Source organism: Excalfactoria chinensis, chromosome 2, assembly GCF_039878825.1.
Source record: "Excalfactoria chinensis isolate bCotChi1 chromosome 2, bCotChi1.hap2, whole genome shotgun sequence".
In the NCBI taxonomy this organism is placed as follows: Eukaryota; Metazoa; Chordata; class Aves; order Galliformes; family Phasianidae; genus Excalfactoria; species Excalfactoria chinensis.
In genome coordinates, this window is record NC_092826.1 from 83,420,403 (window position 1) to 83,443,692 (window position 23,290).

Below are 23,290 nucleotides of genomic sequence, written 5' to 3' on the forward strand. Positions count from 1 at the left end.
CATAAAAGCAGGATTTTTATTTTACTGTCTGTTTCTCCAGGCTGCATGGAGAGCTGCAAAGCTACTCTGTCCCTCTAGCGATCTATGTGAGTTGTCAGCATGCATAAAGCAGTGAAGAAAGGAATCAGAGAATCACAGGATGTCTTGAGTTTGAAGGGTCCTTAAAGGCCATTCAGTTGCAAGCCCCTGCCGTGGTCAGGGTTGCCAACAGTGGCAGGTGCCAGCTACTAAATCAGGTTGCCCATGGTCTCATCCAACATAGCCTTGAATACCTCAAGGGATGGGGCATCCACAGCTTCTCTGGGTAACCTGTAACGAGAAACAAGGGGCTGGAAGGATGCTGGGTATCAGTATCTCCTGGAAGTGCACTTGTTCCCATGGTGGATGGATAGATGTCTAAGGAGCTAGCTCAGCATCCCTATGCTGTGGTTAGGTCACTCTGCAGGCCCCTCCTGGGCAGGAGGACTCTCCCCAGCTGGAGGGCCTAGCACCTGGCTTCAGGTGAGGCTGGGATGTTGAAAGCATCGGAGTAACATTTACTCAGCAGACAACAAGGAAAATGGGGAAGAGTATGTTTAGGCTGGCATGGACCTCTTCTAGCTACTGAGGCAGTAGTATGGTCCAAGCACCTGTTCTGTGAGGTCCCCACATGCTTATCAGCATCCACCACTTGCAAGCAAAATTAGGAAATGTGAAGTGATTCAGTTGCCCATAAGCAGTGTGTATAAGGGTGTGATTTCACTACCTCCCGCTTCCTGCATCTCTCCCATTCTGGCTGCGACAACCATCCCTGCCGGTTTATCAGCTTTTCAGTAGAGAAGCCCATTCTTCATTTTGTTCTGCGAAACGTCCGATGCCAGAAACAGAGTAAGGTTAAGGAAAAACAGAATGCCCCTCACACCTCCCCAGCTCTTTCTCTCCCTGCCAGTCTGGCAGCAGTGAGGTGGGTGATGGCAGAGCTGTCAGCACCAGCAACCTGTGGTGACACCAGCCCTGACACCAGCCCTGACACCAGCAGTGACACCAGCAGCGACAGCAGCTGTGACAGCAGCCTCTCCTTGCTGGCCTCCCTTCTGAAGGCAGCCCCGCATCCGGAGGGTGCCAGGGAAGGGAGTGCTTCAGTTTCACGGCGGATGGATCGCAGGGCTGCGAACAAAGACCGTCAGCTCCATCTCACCAGCTGGTTCTCTCAGCAGTTTTCACAGGAAGTGTGAAGAGAACACATTTGATGGGAGATATTTATCATTACCCGGTACTACTTAAATATAGCTCGTGGAGCAGGTTAGCGCTTGTTAGGCTTTTATCTTCTCGAGTTGGAGGATGATGTATTAATCCATGACTGTTGCGGCCTCGAGTGAATTACAGAGAGTCATCCCCAGTGAGTAAAGATAAATGACATTTCGAAATTAACCCATTATGCAGTCTCTTCCAATAAAGTGCTTACTAAAATATTCAATTGTAAATGAAGATGCTTCGGGTTTCGTTTGAAAGCCAGAAAGACACTTAGACGCACTTCCAGTAGTGTCTGTCTTCTTTTTCTCTGAGATTTCATCTCTGCTGAAAGGTTTGGGACTGACAGCCCCAGAGGACAAAATCTGTATTAATCTACTGAGCAGGCACAGTAGCTACAGTGCAAGCTGATCTGTCCTGCTAATGTATGTGCTGCAGGCTCTGCTGGGAGTGGGTCAGTCCCAGGGGGTGCAGTGTTAGCTCAGACTTTGCAGCATGTAACCTCAACAAAAAAAGAAGAGCTGTTGAGCTCATTGTTAACCTGCACCTGCATTGATTCAGCTGGCTTTAACTGTTTACTTAACAGCTATAAGGCATTGCAGACCTTCCAAAAACTTTGTAAGTCTTCCAGATGCAGCTCGACCCAAGGTGCACCTTCAAGTTTGGCATTGCTCAGATATTTTAAGGAGTACACTAATAATGCTGGAATTCACATTCAGCTCTCAGTGACTGAAAGGCTTGGCTGTGCTGGTGGTGTCCCAGCTCATCTCTCCACATCAATGTAATAGTGTTGCATTGAGAGAAAACCAACCCTGTTACTCCAAAGCAAGCCACTCTGTTTTTAAAGTATTGTAAGGTTCATAAAGTCAGTGCTGGTGAGGTTTGATTTGGAACAGATAGCCCTGTATAAATAGCTTTATTCCAGGCTAGCATCTGCATGCCTGATAACAAGAAGCAACAGACCTAGCTTTTTCAGCACTTCCCTCCTGCAGTGCACCCTGTCACTGTGGTGGTTTTTATTCCCTAAACGTAGAGCTGGGATGAGCCTGATGGAGTCAGCTCCCTTCAGAGCATCTGCCCAGCAGTACTGACTTGCACTTCCAGCCTGGGCTGGCTTCAGACGTGCAACCCAGAGGGCAGAGGCTCTCCATCACATTATCTGTCCTGGTAGTCATCAAGGCCAGTGTCGGTTTTCTTTCATTTCTGATCATTCAGTTGCTTTCAGCTCATCCCATTTATGACTTTTCTGCAAGGCTCTGCATTACCTTCAGGTGGAGGATGTTTGGAACACCAGGTACGGCCGCTCAAGGCTTGGTGTCACGCAGTGTGGCTTGGGGTGGTGGAGCTTCCAGTAAGGGAGAGGGCTTTGCAATTGGCTCAGGGTGTCCTTTTGAATAAGTCTGGGAACAACTGACACAATAACATATCCAAATAAATAATGTTGGGACTTGAGGTTCCTCAGTGTTGCAAAGGTGTTACGGAAGCAAAACTAGGCCTACTTTTATGGAAACCATTTTAGAAGGAAAGTTTCTGAAAGTCTGATTTGGTCTCGCTGCTCTTTTTATCTAGTTAGTGTGCTGCTACTGTGGTTTGCTTTATTAATAAATTCCTCATATAAGGAAAGCCTGATGTTGTTCCCATTGCAGCAAGTGACTCTGAGCATGTGGAAAAGAGCAAGACTTCTGGTAGTCAATCATGAAAAGTGTTTTATTAGACAACTGCTCTGCATCCAGTGGCCACATTCTGCCAGTAGGGAACAAAGAGGAGAGGCTGCCTTTGTTTAGCTCTTCTTCAAAGATTATACTTAAATATATGCCATTAAATCCAAAACAAATGGCATTTCACATGCGTATTTAACACTGCTTGGTCACTGTTTGAGATCAGCAGTTGCATTTTTTCATGTTTGTCCTCACCTGCCCATGAGGCGAGGATTTTTGGCAATGAATGTGAACAGAGTGAGCCACCATTCCTGCACAAACATAAGAAGACCCTGTCAGTCCTCTTTCACCACACGCTTACGTGGTTAAAATGAGAGTAATACAAAAAAAAAGTCAGCTTCAGGAACGTGTTCAAGGCAGGAGTTAAGGCCCAGCTACGCTCACCTACCTTTTCACTGTGTTTTCCGTAGGCTTAAAATTGGTGTGCAGGGGAGTGGGCACAAAACCGAGCAAAACTTTTTTGTAGGCATCAACACAATGAATGCTTCATAGCAGTTGTAGATGTTTTTAATGCCGGACTGTGCTGGTGCAGTTGTGCTGTTTGGGCATCAGTGAGAGGGATGTTAGCCACAGTGCTGTTTCGATCTTTAGTAATTTTCTCCCAGAGTCAGAAGTGTGTACGTGCAGTCTCCGTTCTGACTCAGCCTCGTGTTGTTAGTGAGAGTGGCATTTTAACTGGTAGCAAAGCAGGGACAGAAACCAACTTTAAAGACCAAGCAAGAATGACAGAAATCACAAAGTGAGGAGAGTAAAGAAGGCAAATGCTAAAACAGTAGTTCAGAAAAGAACAGAGTGTGGGGGGAAACAATTTTAGACCAGAACCGTAGAGAAGGTACTTGTCCACAGACTGAAAATGAGGAAAGCTGCCATTCCTTATCAGACCAGCCAGATTTTGAGTCGAAGCTGCTGAGCGACAGTTTTGCTCTAGCCTGGTCCCATGTCTTTTAATTAACCAGGGTTGTCATCCACATCTTGGAGATTTTGATGTGAGTGGGTGTTCATCTCTGCTGATCTGCTCAACGCTTTGCATGCAGAAAGCAGCAGCTGCAGCTGGTGATCCCAGGGCTGATTTGTCTGCAACTTGCACTGGAAATGTTTCTGTAAACGAAGAAAGCTGTGTGCAAGTAGGTGGTACCAAGCGTTCTCTCATTTTTCTGTTAGCTCACCATTTATCTGTCACGTGTGTGGGGCCTTGATGGATGCAGGCAGTGCAGCTACCATTCTGTGCAGGTGCTCCCTGCGGATATGCTGCAGCTTGTGGTGCTCTCCCTGCTCCCCTGGGGCTCTTGTGTGTCATATACTTCAGCTAGAGGATGCAAAGGACCTCAGCAGAGGTCTTGGGCAGAGATGTGACCTAAGTGGCACGACTGAGGAACTACCAGTGTTACCTCCACATTCGCAGCTCCTCACTGGAACAGTTTCAGCACAGTTGTGCTGACTGGCATCACAAAGCGCAGCTGTCAAAATCACCTGTTAAAATCTGTCACTTTGGAGAGTCTTCAGCATTTTCAGTGAAGAGGTGTAATGAGCATATTCCCACCCTTGCCAGCAGTCTGCTAGTGAGCTGAGGTTGTCTTAAGGCTGGTCTCTGTTAGGAGGTTTTGCTGGTAAAGCTGTAGCAATGCCATCCAAATGTGAAGCTGTAGGGATGCAGTTACGACTGATGGAAGATCTCCTTAACCCATTTCTCCAAACACCAAAAGCAGTGTCTGTACAGGAGGCGTTCCTCTCCTTCCTCCTGGATGGGATGGGCCAGCAGGTATGGGTTCTGCTGAGACACTGCAGCCCCTTCAGCCCCATTTCACCAGTCAGCAGTCCCTTCGCTCTCTTTCTCCTTTTCCCTCACAATAAATTGGCACGGTAGCTGTCATCTCAACCCGGCTGTGCATCAGAGGAGATACTGTGCTGCTTCAGCAGCAATCTGAGCCGAAAGGAGAGATTTTGCAGGCAGTGTTTAACCCATGGGCAGTGAGTTGGGTGGTGCTACCACGGAAGAAGAAAGGCTCTTTTTCCACTTCGACTCCTGGGTTTTGCCAACTGGGAGCAAGGATGCAAATTTTCGCGTGCATGGATAATCAACATGGCAGCATTTCAGAATGCTTTGGTAAGTCTTGCCTCAGCTAGGGGAGATTTAAATCTAATTTGAAATCTAATTTGAAATCATCTCTTGCAGGAGCTGTTTTTCATTTCTAAGAAAACACTAGCTTCCATTTGTAAACATAAAACCTAAAACAACAACACAAAAAGAGAAACTGGATGTATCTACCATAGGGATAACCCAAGTAAAAAACCACGCATGAAAAAGGAAATAACCAAGCCAGGTTAACAGCTGTAAACTCATTGTGCGTTGTATATTCAGAAGAAGAGATCAGAGGAGGCAGAGAAGGAGTGGTGAAGAAATTAGATGCTGAGGAATCCCCGAGAGCGTGAATAATGCCAGAAAAAAATCCCATTTCCTTTTCACCATAGCAATGGCAATGGCACATGATGTTCCCATCATGGGATGCATCCCATCTATCACTTTGCTATCACTGCTGTCATTTATTTGTCAGAGCCACAGCGTGTCTGAGAGCAGGCTGGAAGTGCCGCGATGTTCCCTGTTCATCCCCCTTGGAACGAGCCTCTTGGTGAGATAAGGCAGCTTTTGTGAGGGACTCCCCAGAGAGCTTTCTTCTCCCAGGAAGTTTTCTCCAGTGGGTACTACTCTGCAGTGGGAGGATCTGAGCCTATTTCAACTGTTTCCTTCTCCAGGAGAGCAGCACTTAAGTGCTGATTTGAAGAGGAATGCACAAAGGTTTTATGCACTCAGACCCCCAGCTGAATCTCATTCCCATCCCCTTATTTTGTGAGACTGCTTCTGAAAGGCGCTTAGCTGATGCAGAAACCAAAATCCTGTCATTAGTGAGGTATGTCTGGTTAGAGAACAGGTTTTTGTACTAAGTCTTGCCTTTGCCTCAGTCGGGGGAACACTTCAAAGCCCTACAGGAAGTAACCACTGATACCTATTGGCAAACTGCAGTCAGACGTGCCTGTCACTATGGAAGGACTAATGCACATTTGCAGAGCACTGTGCAGAGAAGCTGTCTGAGCTCGCAGGGGAGCCTTGTCAATAGAGGGTAAACAGTCATGAGTAGGATTTGTTGGTGTGAGTCCAAGGAGTGCCAGTAATATCTGGACCTGCACCATCATGTGTCTGTGTGTGACTGAATCTGTAGAGCAAGTTGCACCTGATGTATATGATGCGATGTGATGAATTGAAAAGGTCAAGATCACAGTCTGCTAGCATCAGGTGAAACTCTCTAAAGGTGAATTCTGTGTTGAGGAAGCTATGGAGTCCCTCTTTGTAGCTGAATCCAGGGATGAGTGTTGCTCTGAAAGTAATGCCTCTTGTTTTATGAAGTCCTCTCAGAGCATCAGAGATGGGTGTTAGTGGGATGTCAGTAGAGGCTGAACCTTCCCACCAGTATCCCAATACACACTGTTGCCGTGCAACAGGTGGCTGCAGTGGGAAGTCTCAGAGAATGGTGTCTGACATGGAAGTGAGTATGGAGCAAAGGTGTGGAATACTCCGTGTGGAAAATAATGGCACCCATTGATATTCATTAGCGCTAACTGAACATTTATGGAGACCAAACAGTTGATGTGAGCACAGTAAGGTGCTGGTGAGTGGTACACTGCAGCAGTGACAGCAGCAATACAAAAGGCAAGCCACAATCGGGACAGTTGTGCAGATTTTTATAAGGCTCTTGTTAATCAGTGGCAAAAGTGCATAACTGATGGTGGTGAGTATGTTGGAAAATAGTATTTTGTAGCCAAAAATCTGCTCCATCAAATAGGGTTATTGTGCATTTCATACATGTTGTTGTTTCCCTGGAAATAAGTAGGACGCATTACTTTCAGAGCGACCTACATAGATTTCAAAGGAACCTTGTACCTTCTGATTGCCTGTGCCTTGCTTCCTACTTCAGACCAGTGGATGCAGCTAAAGCCAGCAGCTTTGAAGAAGGAGAGATCAACATTTCTGTTTCAGGCTGTGTTTATATAAATAGGCAGCTGCTTGAATGTGCTGAAGTGTGAGGAATGTGAGCAGAGAACAGTACAAGTGAGTGGAAATCTCTGAGAAATACCACTGAATACATTGGACCACAGTTCAGCATTTTTTATGGGCATCATTTGCATTTATGCTGTCAACACAGCGTGGATGAATGGAGGTACAATAAATGATACTTACAATTTGAATTTTTCAGCCTGTGCTTGAGACTTGATTCTGTTTCTGCAGCAGAAAAAAGATGACTTTTTTTCCGTTGTTTCGGGGATTAGGTAAATCCCATGAGTGATGACAACAGACAGAACTGGGGCTTGCAAAGATACGGAAGGGAAAATATACTTGACACTTGTAAGGGGTGAACTCTGAGCTGGCAGTGCAGTTAGACACGCAAGCCTCATTTCAGAATGCTGAGATACTCTCTTCTCGTTCTCCTACCTTGAATCATGAAACCCCACATTCTTCTAATGCTTCTTTCGGAGACAGAAGTGAAATGATTCATATAAAGAGCCAGTATACCTCAAACCACATCCTTTTTCTTTATCTAGATTGAACCAGAACCTCTACCAAATATTGGATCTTTTGGAATTTGTAGCATCCCTAGGCTGTTGTTCTTCTTTTACTGCTTTATGTACGTGTGTCTGGTGACCTGCTTTAGAGCTCGTTTCGCTGTTTTTGATGTTAGAAATCACCCCTCACTTGGTTCCCCTGAGGGTTCAGGAGAGAACCAGAATGGAACCGTACTATGGTGTGGTGCCTTTGTGGAAGAAAAGGAAGATGCTGTTGGAAGAAGACTTGAGCAACTGATTGGGTGGGAGGGAGAAAGCTAACATGAGTAGAGTGGGCAGAGGAGGAAAGAACTGTATTGTCTCTTGAATGAAGTAGTAATGTCAGGGAGATGAAGTGGAAAGAACACAAGGAACCTCAAAGCTTCAGATCTTGTTTAGAGAATGATTAGAAATAGGGACAGTGGTAATGATAGAGTTGGTGTCTAAGTTCTTGAATGACTTGCAGGCCTTTGGCTCAAGATTGAACTACCAGAGAAGGAGACTGATTTGAATGTAGACTACTTAAGTGCTCTTCAGTACATACACCTCCAGAGAAATTCAGGAAAGGATACAAGAGCTGGGTCTAGAATCATGGGTGTTGGTCAGGAGTCTTCAGCTTATGTTCTACAGTGAACTGCAGACTTGTAGCTAGAAGTTGGCCGTATGTTAATCGCCTGTTCCAGATTCTTTGTTGGAGTGTCTGCTTTGCTGTTTGCACCATGGATTTGCTGTTTGTACCTTAGAACATTTGTTCTGTTGTGCTGGGCTTTGTTGTCCAAAGAGAAATAACTTCAGGGCTTGCACCGGGGACTACAGTTTTCGTTATTGCCCATTTGTAAATAGTACTTTGATGTAGCTGCAGTGCTCTGTATCTCCATGTCATTGTTATGAACTTGCTCACAGTAACCTGCCATCCTGTATTTTTTTGCACAGGGCAGAGTGAGATAAGGGGGAGAGATGCTGACTGCTTTCACGCTGTTGCTCAGCTTCCGCTGTGGGAAATGTAACACCTCTCCCCTTTCCTTATTGCCCAGCCTGGCTCACTACGTGAAGCTCTTCACAGTAAGTCAGCTCTGACTCTCGAGGCCTGCTTTTTGGAATAGTCGTAAAGCAGCTTTCTTGTAGCTTGCTGGAAAAAAAAGTCATTCTGATGACAGCTAAAAGGAAGAAATAATGTTCCTTGCGAACTTACATGTTAGGACTAAGGCGAGCAAGCACAAGAGCTGAGCAAAGGAGGGGGTTCCTATCTGTTGCTCGAATACTAGAGGATGTAGAGTCTTGGGTGAGCAGATACAAGAGTCAAACAGATTTACATTAGCAGTTGCTCGTAACATTGCTTGTGTGAAGCTCCAATTTTTTTCTTTCTTTTTTCTTTTCTTTTTTGTCTTTGTGTATTTCTTTTCTGCTTTGTTCCCTTCTGCTTGGATAAAGCTGTGCATTATATGTAGTATGTGCAAATGAAAGGGTAGGAACCTTGCAGCAAAATTATTTGAGTCAGTCCTGACACAATTCCTATTTTTTTTTCCCCCTAAATAAGCAAATTATTTAATTAGTTCATTGCTCTGGGGAATAACTGCTGCTTGCTGGCTGCACTCACAGGGTTGTTCTCAATTCCATGCTCTCCGGGGCCTCCATCTGCCCCCACTGCAACTTCCGAGCCCCCCAGTGCTTCTGGGGAGGCTGTGGCAAAGGTACATGTTCACCCAGTCTCCATGCAAAACCCATGCCCCCGCACAAAGGCTGACAAATGCTAGCTCACCCTTTTTCTTCTCACCCCAGTGGCTGCTGTGAGCATGCTCCCTGCATACATGGCACTGGCTATTTGCCAGGGTTAGTGTAATTTCTTTTATTTATTTTTTTATTATTTTTTGAATGGATGAGTGAATGAATGAATGAACACCTGATTAAGTTAATGAAGCTGAGCCAATGGTGGGAGGGAGTGACTTGGCTGCTGACTGCTCTAAGAGATCTGGCAGCGCATTAGACTTGTATAATGCTTTACAGCTCCACGCTGCGCTCCATATGAGCCACAGGAGAGGGCTGCAATAATTACTGGGCTTTTTGATTGAAACCAGCTGCAGGTAGCTCATCATCCTTTTGTCCATTTTGCTGGTGTCAGGGGTAACTTGTCGCTGCAGCTCAGATTCCAAGTGGCAGATGGGTCAGATGCTTTCACAGAGCAATTGCAGCACTGAGAGGGCGCCTTTGTTGCTCAGCAGCATTTACACGAGGCCCATTGAGATGGCCAAGCTGTGATTCACAGACCTGCGTGTCCGATGGAGGAATTTTTTAGTTCCTGAGTTCAAGACTCTTATATAAATAACCTTTATGGGAGTTCTGTGATTTATTTTCTTCCCTCCGTTGGCTGGGAGAAGGGGAGCAAAAGGTTTCCTCGTATCTGCTTTTTGTAAGAAAAGGCGTTTTTAATTCCTCCCAGTTCTTTTTGCCTGCAGTTTAAAGCAAGTTCTCTCTGGCAGTCCTGGATGCTGCATACCTTTGTTTCTCACGTACTTAAATTGAGAGCATTGGCACTGCTGTTAGCACACCGCCTTCATTTGACAGCGTTCCCTGCTTGAGAGCAGTGCTGATTTGCATTTGTAGTTGGAATGGGTTTTTTTTTAATTGCGACTGGAGCCTGTGACTGCGTATCCTGCTATGTTGATGTAAACCCGCATTACTTCATTTTCTTTTAATGGTTTTCTGCATCGTATTGTCAGATAGAGCAATGGGGGCCATCTCGCCCTCGCTGCGCAGGCCTCAGCCAAGTGCCACTGGTGATGAATGTGACTCCCTGTACCCAATAGATCTGCTGCCTCTGCTCCTGCGATGTGGGAGGGAAGCTCCTACAGGATGGGGGATGGCGAACTCATGCTCTGGTGCTGTGGGCTGCCCATGTAGAGGGAAGGGAGCTGCAGAACAGTAGGTTTGGCTGCTTTTTCTTGCTGCCAACACACCTTCCTGTGTGCACTGTGGCATGGAATGTTCACATTGCCAGTGAGGGTCTGTGCAGGACTGGCACGGGTGATGCTGCCGACTCTGAATTAAAAAGAAAAATGAAGAAATTAGAGAAAGAAAGAACAAACAAATGGGAAGAGGGGAATGTTGTGATCGCTTGCATCTTCTGTGGCACAAAGCAGGCACAGGTGTGTGCCTTGAGGCCAGGGGTGAGCTGCTGGCAGTTTGGTTTTGACAGACGCAATGGTGATGCTGATTCGGCAAGGCACTGAGTGTTGGCTTGGGCTGCAAGCGAGAGCTCGGATAGAATTGCTGACAGTCACAGCTTTGCTGAATGGAGCCTGAAAGAAGAGTAATCCATTTCAAGGGAAATTTAACATGAATTCATCTCTTAACACCTTACAAATGGACTAATTGCAGCTAATAGGAGCTGCATGTGGAATTGAGCAGCAGAGTAGTCTGCAGGAAGGGCTCCCAGTGCAGGACACAAGCATGCAGCTGGGCCTTCCAAGCCTGCCCCCAGAGCCCTGTTCTTGCAGGATCCCTCTATCAGCCTGGCGTGGCAGCGTGTTCCTTCTCAGCAGCCGGTGTGCTTATCTGCACAATGGCAGCTCAGCCGGCTGCTGCCTGCTGGAGCTCCTGGCTGCAGCTTCAAAGGGGTGGAACGCCCCCAGGAGTCATCATTTTTTCGTGGGGATCGCACTCATCTCTCCTGGAAACAAAGCCAGACCTGTTCTAAAGTCGTTCAGCCACGGGTGGGAAAGAGAGCTTGTAAGGGAGCGCTTTGAGACACCCAGAACGAGACCTGTGTGACATTATCTGCAGTGCAAATGTGTTCATGCAGGCATGACAGTTTCTGTCACAAGTTAAAACGGGTGGCGAGTGGGTGTTGCTACGCTTATAGTCACTCGTGAAATTTTCAATGGAAAATTGTGTAGGCAGCTCCCATTGTAGCTGGGACATTTTAGATAAAGGAAAAACATCAACAAAGTAATTTCTGTATTATGCTTGTTTATAAATGAACTCTGTTCACTCATTTAAGCTGCAGAAATGCCTCCGGGGGATTGGTGTAAGAGTCAAGGATTTTCTTGTGTAATATCAGCCGAGCCGGTCCTTCAGATCTGACATCCTGCAGCTGGTAGCAGTCAGTGCTGGGCAGGAAAATAGAGGTTACATCTTGCATCTGTCCAGGACGGCTTTTACAGACCTCCAATGTTCTGCTTAAACATGGCACTCTGCTGAAAGATTGCGTTGCTGGAGTACGTGCTCATGTCGCGTCAGACCATGGTTTGTGTTCTGCCTGAATTGAAACCCAAGACATGAGCAGCCCAGGAACAAACTCTAGTCTTCCCCTTGTAGCTACAGAGACGTGCTTTTCCTTGGCTAACTGATGTGTGCTTCTGCTGTGCAGCTCCAAGAGGGCCAGGTGTGAAGTTGTACACACTCACATGCATGGCTCTGCCCTCCTGCAGAGGTTACATCTTTCTCTTCCTCCGTCCCCAGCAGCAGAGAGCTCTGGAGTCCGGTGCTTCACCCTCAAAGAAACTGCTCTGTAATCAGCATTGTCAGCTCTTGCAGATTTGTCACTGGCCCCGAGATACCTGACGCTGCCTTGCAAATCTCCAGTTCCTGATGTCAGATAATTAAGTGGGAAATTCCACTTTTATCTAAAATTGTACGTTTCTGGTCCTGTGGGTTGCAATGAGAAGCTAGGGACCTCGAGACTGAAGGGCCTCTCCCAGCAGAAAGGCAAGCTAAAACTGCCTTGAAAAGGGCAAAAATCCCTCTACCTTTATCATGTGAAGAAATCTGCTCTTTCTGAGCCGGTACCACACGTTTCAGGAGCATGAAGGGGCCCTGACTCACACTGTATGAGTGCCAGGGTTGGGCTCCACAAGGCAGGGGATTTCTGTGCTCTCCAGTGGCAGCCCAACGGTGGGCTGGGTCATGGCACAGGGAGCAAACACGGCCTTGCCTCCAAGTACCTGCCTGCCCAGTTGGTCATGCTTAGCACCAGGGTGCTGGCATCTCATGCTGGAGGATGAAGGCTCTGATAGAGAATTCTGTGGAAGAAACGTGGAGTAAGGGGTGCTGCAGTCGGTGGTTAGGGCAGCTTAGGCCACCTATGGCATTGTGCTGCATGTTCATGGAAGCTGCCTCAGAGCTGGGTGGTGGAGCCCAGTGATCAGCTCATTGAGGTCACTGTCAGTCACTCTTTCTATTGCCCAGAGGTTCTTTGATCTGACTGAGGAGAAAAAGGATGCACAAAATTGCTGCTTGCTCTGCAGAAACCTGTAGCAATTTGCTGGGGCGGATTCCCAGCAGTATAATAAGAGGTAGCATTGCAGCAGACAATCTGTCTTGCAGATGCAGTGCTAATCAGGAATCCTTTGGTTTGGGGAGGGGAATTTCAAATTTTATTAGAGATTTTCATGTTCCTTTTAATAGCTCTCTTCAGTTGGCCCTTCTGGGAAATCTGCTAGAGAGCCATGAAATCGGTGGGGTCGGATAAGGAACTTACATAGCTGTCATTGACTGAGATGCACGTGGCAGGGCTAATGCAATCCTGAGAGGCTACAGCCAGGAACGTGCAGCCAGAGGGTGCTCTGCATCCCTTGCCTCGTAGCCTCCGTCAGTCTTGGAGGTGCCCAGCTGCTTGGAGTGCAGAGGAGGGGATGGAGGACAGAGTGCCTTCGCTTTCCTCTGACAGCCAGTGATGCTGACACTGCCAACTTGTCACGTCAGAGTGGGGTGGGCAAGTGTGGGGCAGGAGTGTGAGCCTGCTCTGCCATCCCCTGCAGGAACACAGCAGGCATAGAGCCGTGTGCCGGGTGTCATTCAGGGGATGGGTGTTGGGTGTACGCTGTGAGCATTTCATTGCTGGAGCCTTGCTAGGCAGGGTGGTGTTGCCTGATAGAGGGGAGGCCCCGTACTGCCTTGGATGAAGGTGATAAATAAAGGTGTCCAGCCTCTCAGGCTGTAGCCCAGTATCCTCTCGTGGGTTTTAGATTTGTTAGATGAAATAAATAGAAAAACAGTGTTCTGGGAGGCGTAGCGAGGTTTAAAGTGCCTTGCGGAGGCACGCTGGAGCTGTGCACAAGCAATGCACATCCTGAGCTCCAGCAAGCAATGCCTCTGGGACCAGAGTAAACCCAGATGGTGACTCCTCTGAGTGATTATTTTTCTGCCTTAAGCCTTTCCAGGAATTTGTGCGGGCAGGCTGCCAGCGGACAGGGGCTGTCCAGACACTTTAGCAATGCTCCCTGTGCACAAGCTGCCAGAGATACCGAAGTCCAGCTGCTGTCCCTGATCTCTTTGTCCTCTTTACCTTCCAAGCCGTAATTGCACGTGCACGCACTCACACGCTTGTGTGGCACATACACGAAGCGGGAGCAAAAAAATCTCCTGGTGCTTGCTGCTCTTTTGCATATCTTGCAAGTCGTGATGGACAGCTCTGAAATTAGAGAGAAGGGAAATCTCCAGAGTCAGAAAAAATGACTTGGATCTCCCCCCCCCCCAAAAAAGCACACAAATAATAAACTGTGTGCCACACCTCAGAAGGCTGCGTTCATCTTTCTGGGGCAGCCAGCTAGGAAGCCTTTAACCATGCCCTGTACCTCTTGCCTTGGAGGCACTTCAGTCTTGCTTCCCAAGAACAGTCAGGCCCCTGTGTTACCTTTACTGCTGCTGCTGCTGGAACTGGAATTATGCTAAAAACTTACCACTTCACTTTTAAGTCTTCGAACAGAGATAGGCTGCTTTCTGCTGCACATTTGCATTTCTGCACATCCCATCCCGTGTCTGCTGGAGTTCAAAGCGGAACCATGAAGTTAGTGGGGCTTGAAAAAGTGGGGCAGCCTTCACAGCTGCCTCCCCTTCTGCCTCCATTAGGCTTGCTCATTCCTTCTGTGCTCTGCGGGAGACGTAGGGTAGCCCTTTTGTCACCCGTGATGATGAAAAGAGCCACATGAAAGACTCACAAAAGAAAAAATGGAAGAATTAGCTTATGGTATTCTTCAAGAAGGTCAGCATTGGCTTTGGGGACTACCCAGAACTTGTCGGTTCCATCCTATTCATCAGAAAAAAACCTTTGCTTGGGCTCCCACAAAGTGAATCTTCGTCACAGGTCACACAGCTCTGCACTAGCAGTTTTGATGTGGGGAAGCTGAATCCACATGCCTCCACCTGCTGGAACAACTCGTGTGGGGCTGGCTGGCTCATCCACTGCCACCAAAGGGGCTGGTTGTGCACAACCCCACACGCAGGCTCCCTTTCAGCTGCCCAGCCTTGAGCCGCTGACTGATCTGCCAGCCCAACCACCCCAGGCAGGAGGCTACAGTGAGCTAAAGTTAACTAAGGATGACTGCGCAAATGTGAGCTCGGAGATTTTATTTTTAGCTGGACATAAAAATAAAAATCCGTAAGTCATGTGTAAGATAATAATTTTAGCTGTTGCCAAGACACAGCGAGCAACTGCAAGGAGGAGGGGAAGGCCCATGCTTGGTGGCAGGGCCTACTCACGGCTACCCATGCCCGATGGGTCAGGGCAGGCCAGAGCTGAGCAGCTGTGCTGTGGGAATCACTGGCTCTTGCTCTCAGTAGGCTGCCCCAAGTTCAGCTAAACTTCCTTCTGTCCTCCCTCTGTCCAAATGCAGAGAATCTGCCCCCAAGTATAGATCATTTATGCAGCCTGGTCCCAAACATACAGCTCATGTGTGCTCTGGTTTCTCAGTTTGAGGTTCTGTCCAGCGCTGATCCATGGCACCTGCAGATTGGGTGAGGGCAAAACCACAGGCTGTTTTTGTAGGTTCTGTGTGGCTGCTGCTGTTTGCTCTGTTTTTAAAATACAGAATCATCAACTTCAGATAAATTGTATCAAACCATTGGATGCTTTGAGCTTTTGATGAATTATGGCAGGCTGGAGAACCACTGTTGTAAAGAATTCTCTTAAAGATAGGTTTCATCTTAGCCTTGTATGTCTTCAAAGCACCGTGGGCACATACAGACATCAGGCTTATTGTTCATTAGGAGTGAGGCAATAGGAAGGGAAATCCCCCGAAGGAATATTATTTGCCATAAGATAGCTATCATTTCTGCCACTCAGCATTCACTTTTAAATGACTTATATCCTGTTTCCATCTTCTTTCACATCCACTGTGAATTCTTTCTCCCTTTTTCTTTCACATAATGCACACTTTTCTTGCAAGAATGCCTGTCGCGTGCAAGCACCCATGCTGGCAGCTCCTTCAGGGCAGCCAGAAGCACATCTAGAAAGCCAGGGGCTGGACAGGGGCTGGGAACTGTCCCTTTCCTTAAAGTTTGTTGCTGGTGTCAGGCAGGTAGGGGAGGGCTGTCGGGTTTTCTTTCAAAGAGTGATGTGATTCAATAGTGATATTTTCTGTAGAAAATAGAGTAAGGACCTGACTTTGCCCATGTTGACTCTGGATGGGTGAAGTTACCTAGCTATGGGACACAGAGCAAAGAGGTGGTTTTGCTCCAACCCCTACAATATCCTGAGCTTTTGCCACTGTTAGGGCTCTCATTTGGGACCAGGAAGACCTGGATGTGCTTTCCCAAGCACTCCTAATGAGGCGTCTCTGGGGCCAAGTTTGTAGAGTCACAGAATCACAGAATGGCTTGGATTGGAAGGGGCCTTAAAGACCATCTGGTTCCAAACCCCTGCCATGAAGAGGGCTGCCACTCATCAGATCAGGCTGCCCAGGGCTCCATCCAACCTGGCCTCAAGCACCTTGAGGGATGGAGTTTGCTCAGCTTTACCGTCTCCTTCCTGGAGCACCCTCGTGCTGCCCACAGCCTCCCTGGTCCATCAGGAGTGCTGCGTTTGAGGGCTCAGTAGTAGCTCACCTTGCCTCTGCTACACGTATAGCTGCCAGCTGCTATTCAGATACTGTGCAGGAGGTCACACCAGGTTCCCAGGCATTTTAGGACATGATGGTGTGAAGGCAATGCTGTTGTTGCAGGGGAAGAAAAGAATGGAAGGGTGAACCTTGAAGGTGCAGTGGGAAGGAAGTGAGCCTGTGAGACACTGGGAGATAAATCTGACACATTTTGGTCAGAGAGTTTCTGACCTGCCTGAAGTTCTAAGCGTTTTCACAACGTGCAAACAGGTGTGCTCAGGATTTTAGCTGCTGTTTTACAGCACAGCTGTCCACTGCTCCTTGAGATGAGAGCAGCAATGACCAACTGTGTTGGCATTCCACCTTTTTTATCTCTCTCTTGGGTGCTGGTTTCAGGTGTCAGGTTTTTTGTCCCCATTCCCCAATGCTGACAGTGTGATTTCGCCCTCCCTCACCCGCCTTCTCGTTGCAGAATCCAGAGGAGCCGCTGGAGAATCGTGCTCACGGGGAGATGATTCCTCATGAAGTCACTGGATCCCTTGCAGAAATCAAATGTGACTTTCCATTTATCAGACTGAAATCAGAGCCAGCCAGACAGTGAAGCAAGCACAGTGGAGGGGGGACGGCGAAAGATGAAATCCAACCAAGAGCGGAGCAATGAATGCCTGCCGCCTAAGAAGCGAGAGATCCCCGCCACCAGCCTGCCTTCGGAGGTGAAGCCGGTCCTGCCGAATGATAACCACCGCACAGACAACCTAGCATGGCTCCCCAGCAGCCAGAGCAGCCTAGGGGGCAGGCACAGGCCCGGGGGAACGTCGTCGGAGGTGGGCTTGCAGCAGGGCCTGCACAAGCCGCCGCCGGCAGGGCTGGACTATTCCCCACCGAGCGCGCCCAGGTCGGTGCCGGCCCCCACCACGCTCCCTACCGTGTACTCGCCTGCACTCTCCCAATCTGGGACCCCTGTCTCCCCTGTGCAGTACACGCACCTGCAGCACACGTTCCAGTTCGTCGGGCCCCAGTACAGCGGACCATATGCCGGGTTCATCCCCTCACAGCTGATCTCTCCGACTGCCAATTCGGCAACCGGCGCCGTGGCGGCGGCCACAGCTGTCGCGACCACTCCATCCCAGCGCTCCCAGCTGGAGGCTTATTCCACGTTGCTGGCCAGCATGAGCGGCTTAAGCCAGCAGGGGCACAAAGTCGAGCCGCACCTGGTTAGGACGCCTGGGCTAATCGCTGCAGGGTCTCCTCCACCCGCCCAGCAGAACCAGTACGTCCACATCTCCAGCTCTCCCCAGAGCGCAGTCAGAAACGTCTCTCCTCCAACCATCCCGGTCCCCCTGCACCCCCACCAGACGGTGATCCCCCACACACTCACCCTTGGCCCTTCCTCCCAGGTGGTGGTGCAGTACAGCGACGCCTCGCACTTTGTCACAAGGGATGCCCCCAAGAAGCCTGAGAGTGGCCGGCTGCAAGCCATGCAGTCCAAAGAGGTGCTGAATGGTGAGATAGAGAAGAGCCGGAGGTACGGCATTTCGCCCTCTGCAGACATGGGTCTGGTCAAAGCAGGCAATAAACCAGCTCCCCACCATTATGAGACCAGGCACCTGGTGGTGCACTCGGGCCCTACCGACTATGGTGCCCGGGAGTCCTCAGGGGTCCGAGCCTCCGTCATGGTGGTCCCCAACAGCAGCACGCCAACCGCGGACTTGGAGGTGCAGCAGGCCACCAACAGAGAGAACTCTCCCTCAGCCCTCAATGACAAGGGAAGCTTGCACCTAGGAAAGCCAACCCACCGCTCCTATGCTTTGTCCCCACAGCAGGCCCTGGGCCACGAGGGGGTGAAGGCCATGGCCACGCTGTCCCCCCACACCGTCATCCAGACGACCCACAGCGCCTCTGAGCAGCTCCCAGTGGGGCTGCCGGCCACCGCCTTCTATGCCGGGACCCAGCCGCCGGTGATTGGCTACCTGAGCAGCCAGCAGCAAGCACTGGGCTACCCCGGGGCGCTGCCCCAGCACCTGGTGATCCCTGGCACGCAGCCCCTGCTCATACCTGTCGGCAGCGCCGATGTCGAGCCGTCGGGCGTCGCGCCGGCCATTGTCACCTCGTCTCCCCAGTTTGCAGCAGTGCCTCACACATTTGTCACCACCGCTGTCCCCAAGAGCGAGACTTTCAGCGCCGAGCCCCACACCACCCAGCCCGCCTACCAGGCCACTATGGTGCAGGCGCAGATCCACCTCCCCGTGGTGCAGTCCATCGCATCCCCCGCCACGGCCCCCCCCACGCTGCCCCCTTACTTCATGAAGGGGTCAATCATCCAGCTAGCCAATGGGGAGCTGAAGAAAGTAGAGGACTTAAAAACAGAAGACTTCATACAGAGCGCGGAAATTAGCAATGACCTGAAAATAGACTCCAGCACTGTGGAGAGGATCGAAGAGAGCCATAACCCAGGCATTGCTGTGATACAGTTTGCGGTTGGAGAGCATCGAGCACAGGTAACAGCGACACGGGGGGGGTAGTATGGGGGAGTAATGCAGGTACCTCAGTGTGTCCCAGCTGCTTCAGATCTGCCCAGGGTTAGTTTTTCACCCATCACACCCCTCTGTGAGGCTGACTCTGGCCCTATAACCACCTGTCTCACAGCACCAGTGAAGCCATCAGGGTCACGCTGATGACAGGTATAGTCTTTTGGATATGAAATGGGATATCTATGACTTTCTGGGGGACTGGACTGCCCTCTTGTTTTACTCCCAGGTTAAAATGCTGTGGGATTACTCTCAGTGCCTTCATCAGTCCAAGGGAAGCATTTACACGCTGACTGGGTATGATCAGCACAGGAAGTGTCACTGTCAGAGCCAAGGCACACGGGAGGATCCACTGCCACCTGTGAGCCTACCCAAAGGTCTTCATTACCTGGCCAGGATTTGGTATAAACCCTGCTGTATTTTATAGCTCAAGAACCCGTAAGAGAAATTACGTGATCTTTGTGGTATTTTATTAAGATACAAAATAAGTTCAGTGGTATGAGCAGCTATGTTTTGCATTCTCAGAGGTGATTTTGACCATTCACTCCAGAAAGCTCGGGCTAGATTCAGCACAATTCCTAGCCTTGAGCAATAGGTAGGGCACAGGGCTGTGAATTTCCATGGCTGGGAGACAGCTTGGAGCTGTCTGGGAATGCATCCACTCACACACGTAAGTTACCGAAATACTGCAGAGTTCTACTAAGGCTTCAGCTGAGGGTGGTTTAAACACTGCACGGCTCACATAAACTGTGTGTTCAAGGGGAGTTTGGAAAGAAAAACCATTGAGGCGGCTGGACAGGCTTTGCTTCTGAGCTTTGTATCTCACTGGTTTCCAGGATAGGAAAAAACCTGTAACTTCTCAGAGTAACTCTTATGTTCAGATGGTAACCGATCATAAAGCAGTATCTTCATACTATTTGTTTTCTGAGCAATTTAGGTGCTGCCCTATTGAGGCTGGAGCAGACTAGATGTAAGGGATAGCGTGATCCTTAGAGGTACTCATTTAGAATAACTTTATTTCAAACATTTTGGGTTTGGCTTGGAACAGAAGTGCTACAAAGGGCAGCACCTTGATGCTGCATCCTCAGCAATGGATGCCCAGAAGGAGAGAAGGAGAGGGGAACTGGAAGGGGACAGATGTAGGAAAGCGCCCAAGGCTGACAGTTTGAAGAAGAAAAAACAAAGATGTATGGTACTGAGGAGTAAAGCGCGCACACAGAATTCTTAGTCATAGAATCACAGAACAGCTTGAGTGAGAAGGGACTCACAAGGACCATCAAGTCCAAACTCCAAGTTGGTGTCCCATCCTTCCCAAACTACACAGATATGGGAAACACTGCATGTGACACAGCCACTTTCTCGTGTCAATTATGCAGATTCCCCATGCGTTTTGCCTGTAGATGTGTGTGCATCACCCACTGGACTAATAGGAAGATAAGTTCAGGGCCTTGGGTGCCTTCAGGATAAGGACATGATTGTTTTTCACCCCCCATCCCACACCTCACCAGCCATATTGTGGTTCTCTCAGTGAGAGCTGCACACCACAGGCCCCATGAGTAGGGACCTGTCCTTGGGTCAGAACCAGTTCGATTTACCCCAGTGCCTTGAGTTGTGAGATTTCAGAAGTGGCTGTCTCCCCTCTGTAGTCGTCACCTCGCTCTCATTTCTCTCTCTGCAGCAGAGCCTGGTCTCTGCACCAGCAGAAGCAGTGCAGATGAGCAGGTAGCAGTGTTTGTGTGTGTGTGTGTGTGTGTGTCAGGCTGGTGGATGTGCTGGCATGGTGCGGCCCTTTGCAGAGGGCGGACTGCCATCCTCTGGCAGAACGCATGCCGGGTCCGAGGCTGCACAGACGCACGAGCCAGGCTCATCCAGCAAAGTGTCACCTTATCCAGAAGCCTATCAGAAGCAGGCTGACATCATCGCAGCCGAAATACTCCCCAGCTGTGTTTCCCACGGGGGATGCTTCCAGAGCTGAAGCAAGGGAGAGTCACGCAGAGATATCATTAGCGTGAGGGTTTAATTTCGGTTTCCTGCGGATTCCAGGGCTTGGGTCCTTTCCCAGATCAGCCGTGTCCCCACACACAGGGACAGCCATGCAGGTTTTCCCATGCCTGGCTGGAGAGAGGGGAGTGTTTCTACGTGTGTTACCTCACCCTCAGCCCAGCGTGGCTGTAGGAAGGCATTTAACTCTATTTGCAGGCATGTGGCACTCATTACTCGTTAGAAAGTTGCTTGTGTGCGGAGGGCTTAGTCTTCTTCCCATTGAAAGAATGCTGTTGAGTCTGGCTGTTCAGGGCAGTGGCTCCGTAGTGCTGCAGCACTCAGATCCAAGCTGATGCAGTGCATGCGTAGTTCAGCTTCCCAACATACTTTATTAAACTCAGTTTCTCTTGCAGACGTACTTCTGGAAAGAGGGACCTTTTCGAATGGTGTTATCAGGGGAACGCGAGTTGTAACAACTTAGTGCCGTACAAAAATAGCGTTGTTACCATTAGCTTCCGTTCTCTTAAATACTCCTCCCAGCGATCTCTGGGAAGCCATCAGAATACTGATGAATTCATCTTTTCAGACTCAATGCAAACATGAGCTAATTTCCAACTGAGGGACAGCGGTAGGATGTTATTTTTAGCTGAGCGTATACAACTCTCACGCACACAGGGAGGCAGCATGCAGTTCCTATTGTACCACATCACCACTGCTCCTCTCTAGAATGGGGCTTGGGCAGAAGGAAGCCATCCTTCCAGCTCCCCCTCCGCAGGGTGCCTTGCTAATCCCCATCCTCTGCCAGAAGAGAGTTAACCTGCCTAAATCCACATGCCTCTTCAGTCAAACAACTGTCCTTAGCCCCGAGAAATGTGATGTTTCCACTTCACAGCATCCCTGCTGTGGACAAGTAAGAAGTGAAGCAAGTACCGAATGGATGAGAACCCAAAGTCCAGCTGTTATTCCCCTTGGATTTGCATTGCCTAAAAAAGCCCTATGGATCTGCATCTCCACGTCTTATTGTCACAATGACACGTATACCCTCATTACCCGTCCTTTCTTTTGCTGCCAAGAACAAGCGGAAGGCAGCAATGCACATTCGTTTGTGCTAAGGCTACGGCACACAGGAGATACAGAAGTTGTTCTCTGAAATGCTCACTTTCATCCCTGAGCTTCAGCTTCTAATCGTTTCTGAAGTACAGCTTTAAAAGAAAGGATGAGCATTCGGGTCATAACTTAGCTTTTCTTTCAAAACCAGAATAATAGACATAAGAAATGGAGAAATCCATCTCTAGTTAGAAGCCCTGCTATTTTTGTGCACATTTTTAGACTGCCATATACATCTCTGCACACGCGAACCATTCTCTTTTTCTTTTGTCCATCTCTCTCCTTTGCCTTTGGCTCAGACAGAAGTACAGAAACAGAGATGTTGATCTGTTCACTGCAGCAGGTGGAGGTCTCTCCCACTCTTTCCTTATGAGATCTTTGTGTTGTGTTCCCGGACACAGGGGCATCCAAATCCTTACTTCTACTACCTGCCCTTTGCTTTAGTGCTAGTCTTGATGGTTGCTGCAGCTGGCCCTGCAAAGCAAGCTTCTATGTTTCTCTGTGAAGACGCTGTATCTAAAGGGTAGGAATGTTATTCTCTGTGCACCAGGTCTTCCTGCATGTGTCAGTGGTGCTCCAACTCCAACCTGTGCTTCCTGAGAGGTCTGAATTGCTTTCCTTCAGCTGAGCGTGGTTGAGACATTATGTGTTTATCATGCAGGCACCTGCTGCTGGTCTGCTCTCCTGGGGCATAGGAAAGTGGAGATATTCACTGACTGTGCTGAAAAGTTTTAGCTGCTCTCACTGGTCTTTAGGAAAAGTAACTTGACAGCAGAGCCACAGGATACTTGAAGAGGGGACGGCATTTTGGTTTCTTGCTTTATTGTCTTAGTAGCCAAAAAAGCACTGAAAGGGATTCCAAATTTCTTTGTCCCTTACAATAATGATGTCAGGATATCAGGGGAGGAAGCTTTTAGAATTAACTGCTCCTGTGTCAGGAGAGAATGATGGGGGAGGTGTTTCTCCTGAACTTTCACACTTAAAGTTCTTTGACTACTATCACTTGTAGAGAACGGTAATGTTAAAAGCCCAGCTGAGCTGAATCCACACATAGCTAGTTAGAACGGTGCTCAATGGTAAGTGAGGAAACACATTCCAGATTGATAGATGCCCATGAACACTGTGACTGGGTCATATTGATTTTGTCATTGATCATCTTTATTATTTAGTGTTGTTCATGATCACCACAACCAGTGTGGTGGTTTGTTTCCGTGATTGACAGTTCAGCCATGTGTTTTGTATGTCATGGAAAACAGAAGCACTGCAAGCTATGAAGACATCTTCATGTCAAGAGGAACTTCTGTGTTTCTAAGGATAA

The 23,290-nt window shown here is 48.7% G+C and overlaps 1 protein-coding gene across 8 annotated transcripts in view; it reads left to right on the forward strand.

Moving 5' to 3' along the window:
• Nucleotides 1-23,290, forward strand: part of ATXN1 (ataxin 1) — a 194,226-nt gene that overhangs the window by 168,775 nt on the left and 2,161 nt on the right. For 7 of the 8 annotated variants that reach the window (XM_072329068.1, XM_072329075.1, XM_072329073.1 and 4 more), the window contains one exon: nt 16,827-18,852. In XM_072329068.1, coding sequence (XP_072185169.1) covers nt 16,987-18,852 — 1,866 coding nt within the window. In that variant the 5' untranslated portion in view covers nt 16,827-16,986. Of the gene's footprint in view, nt 1-8,558; nt 8,604-16,826; nt 18,853-23,290 lie in introns of those variants that run through there. The other variant, XM_072329076.1, reaches the window with a different exon arrangement.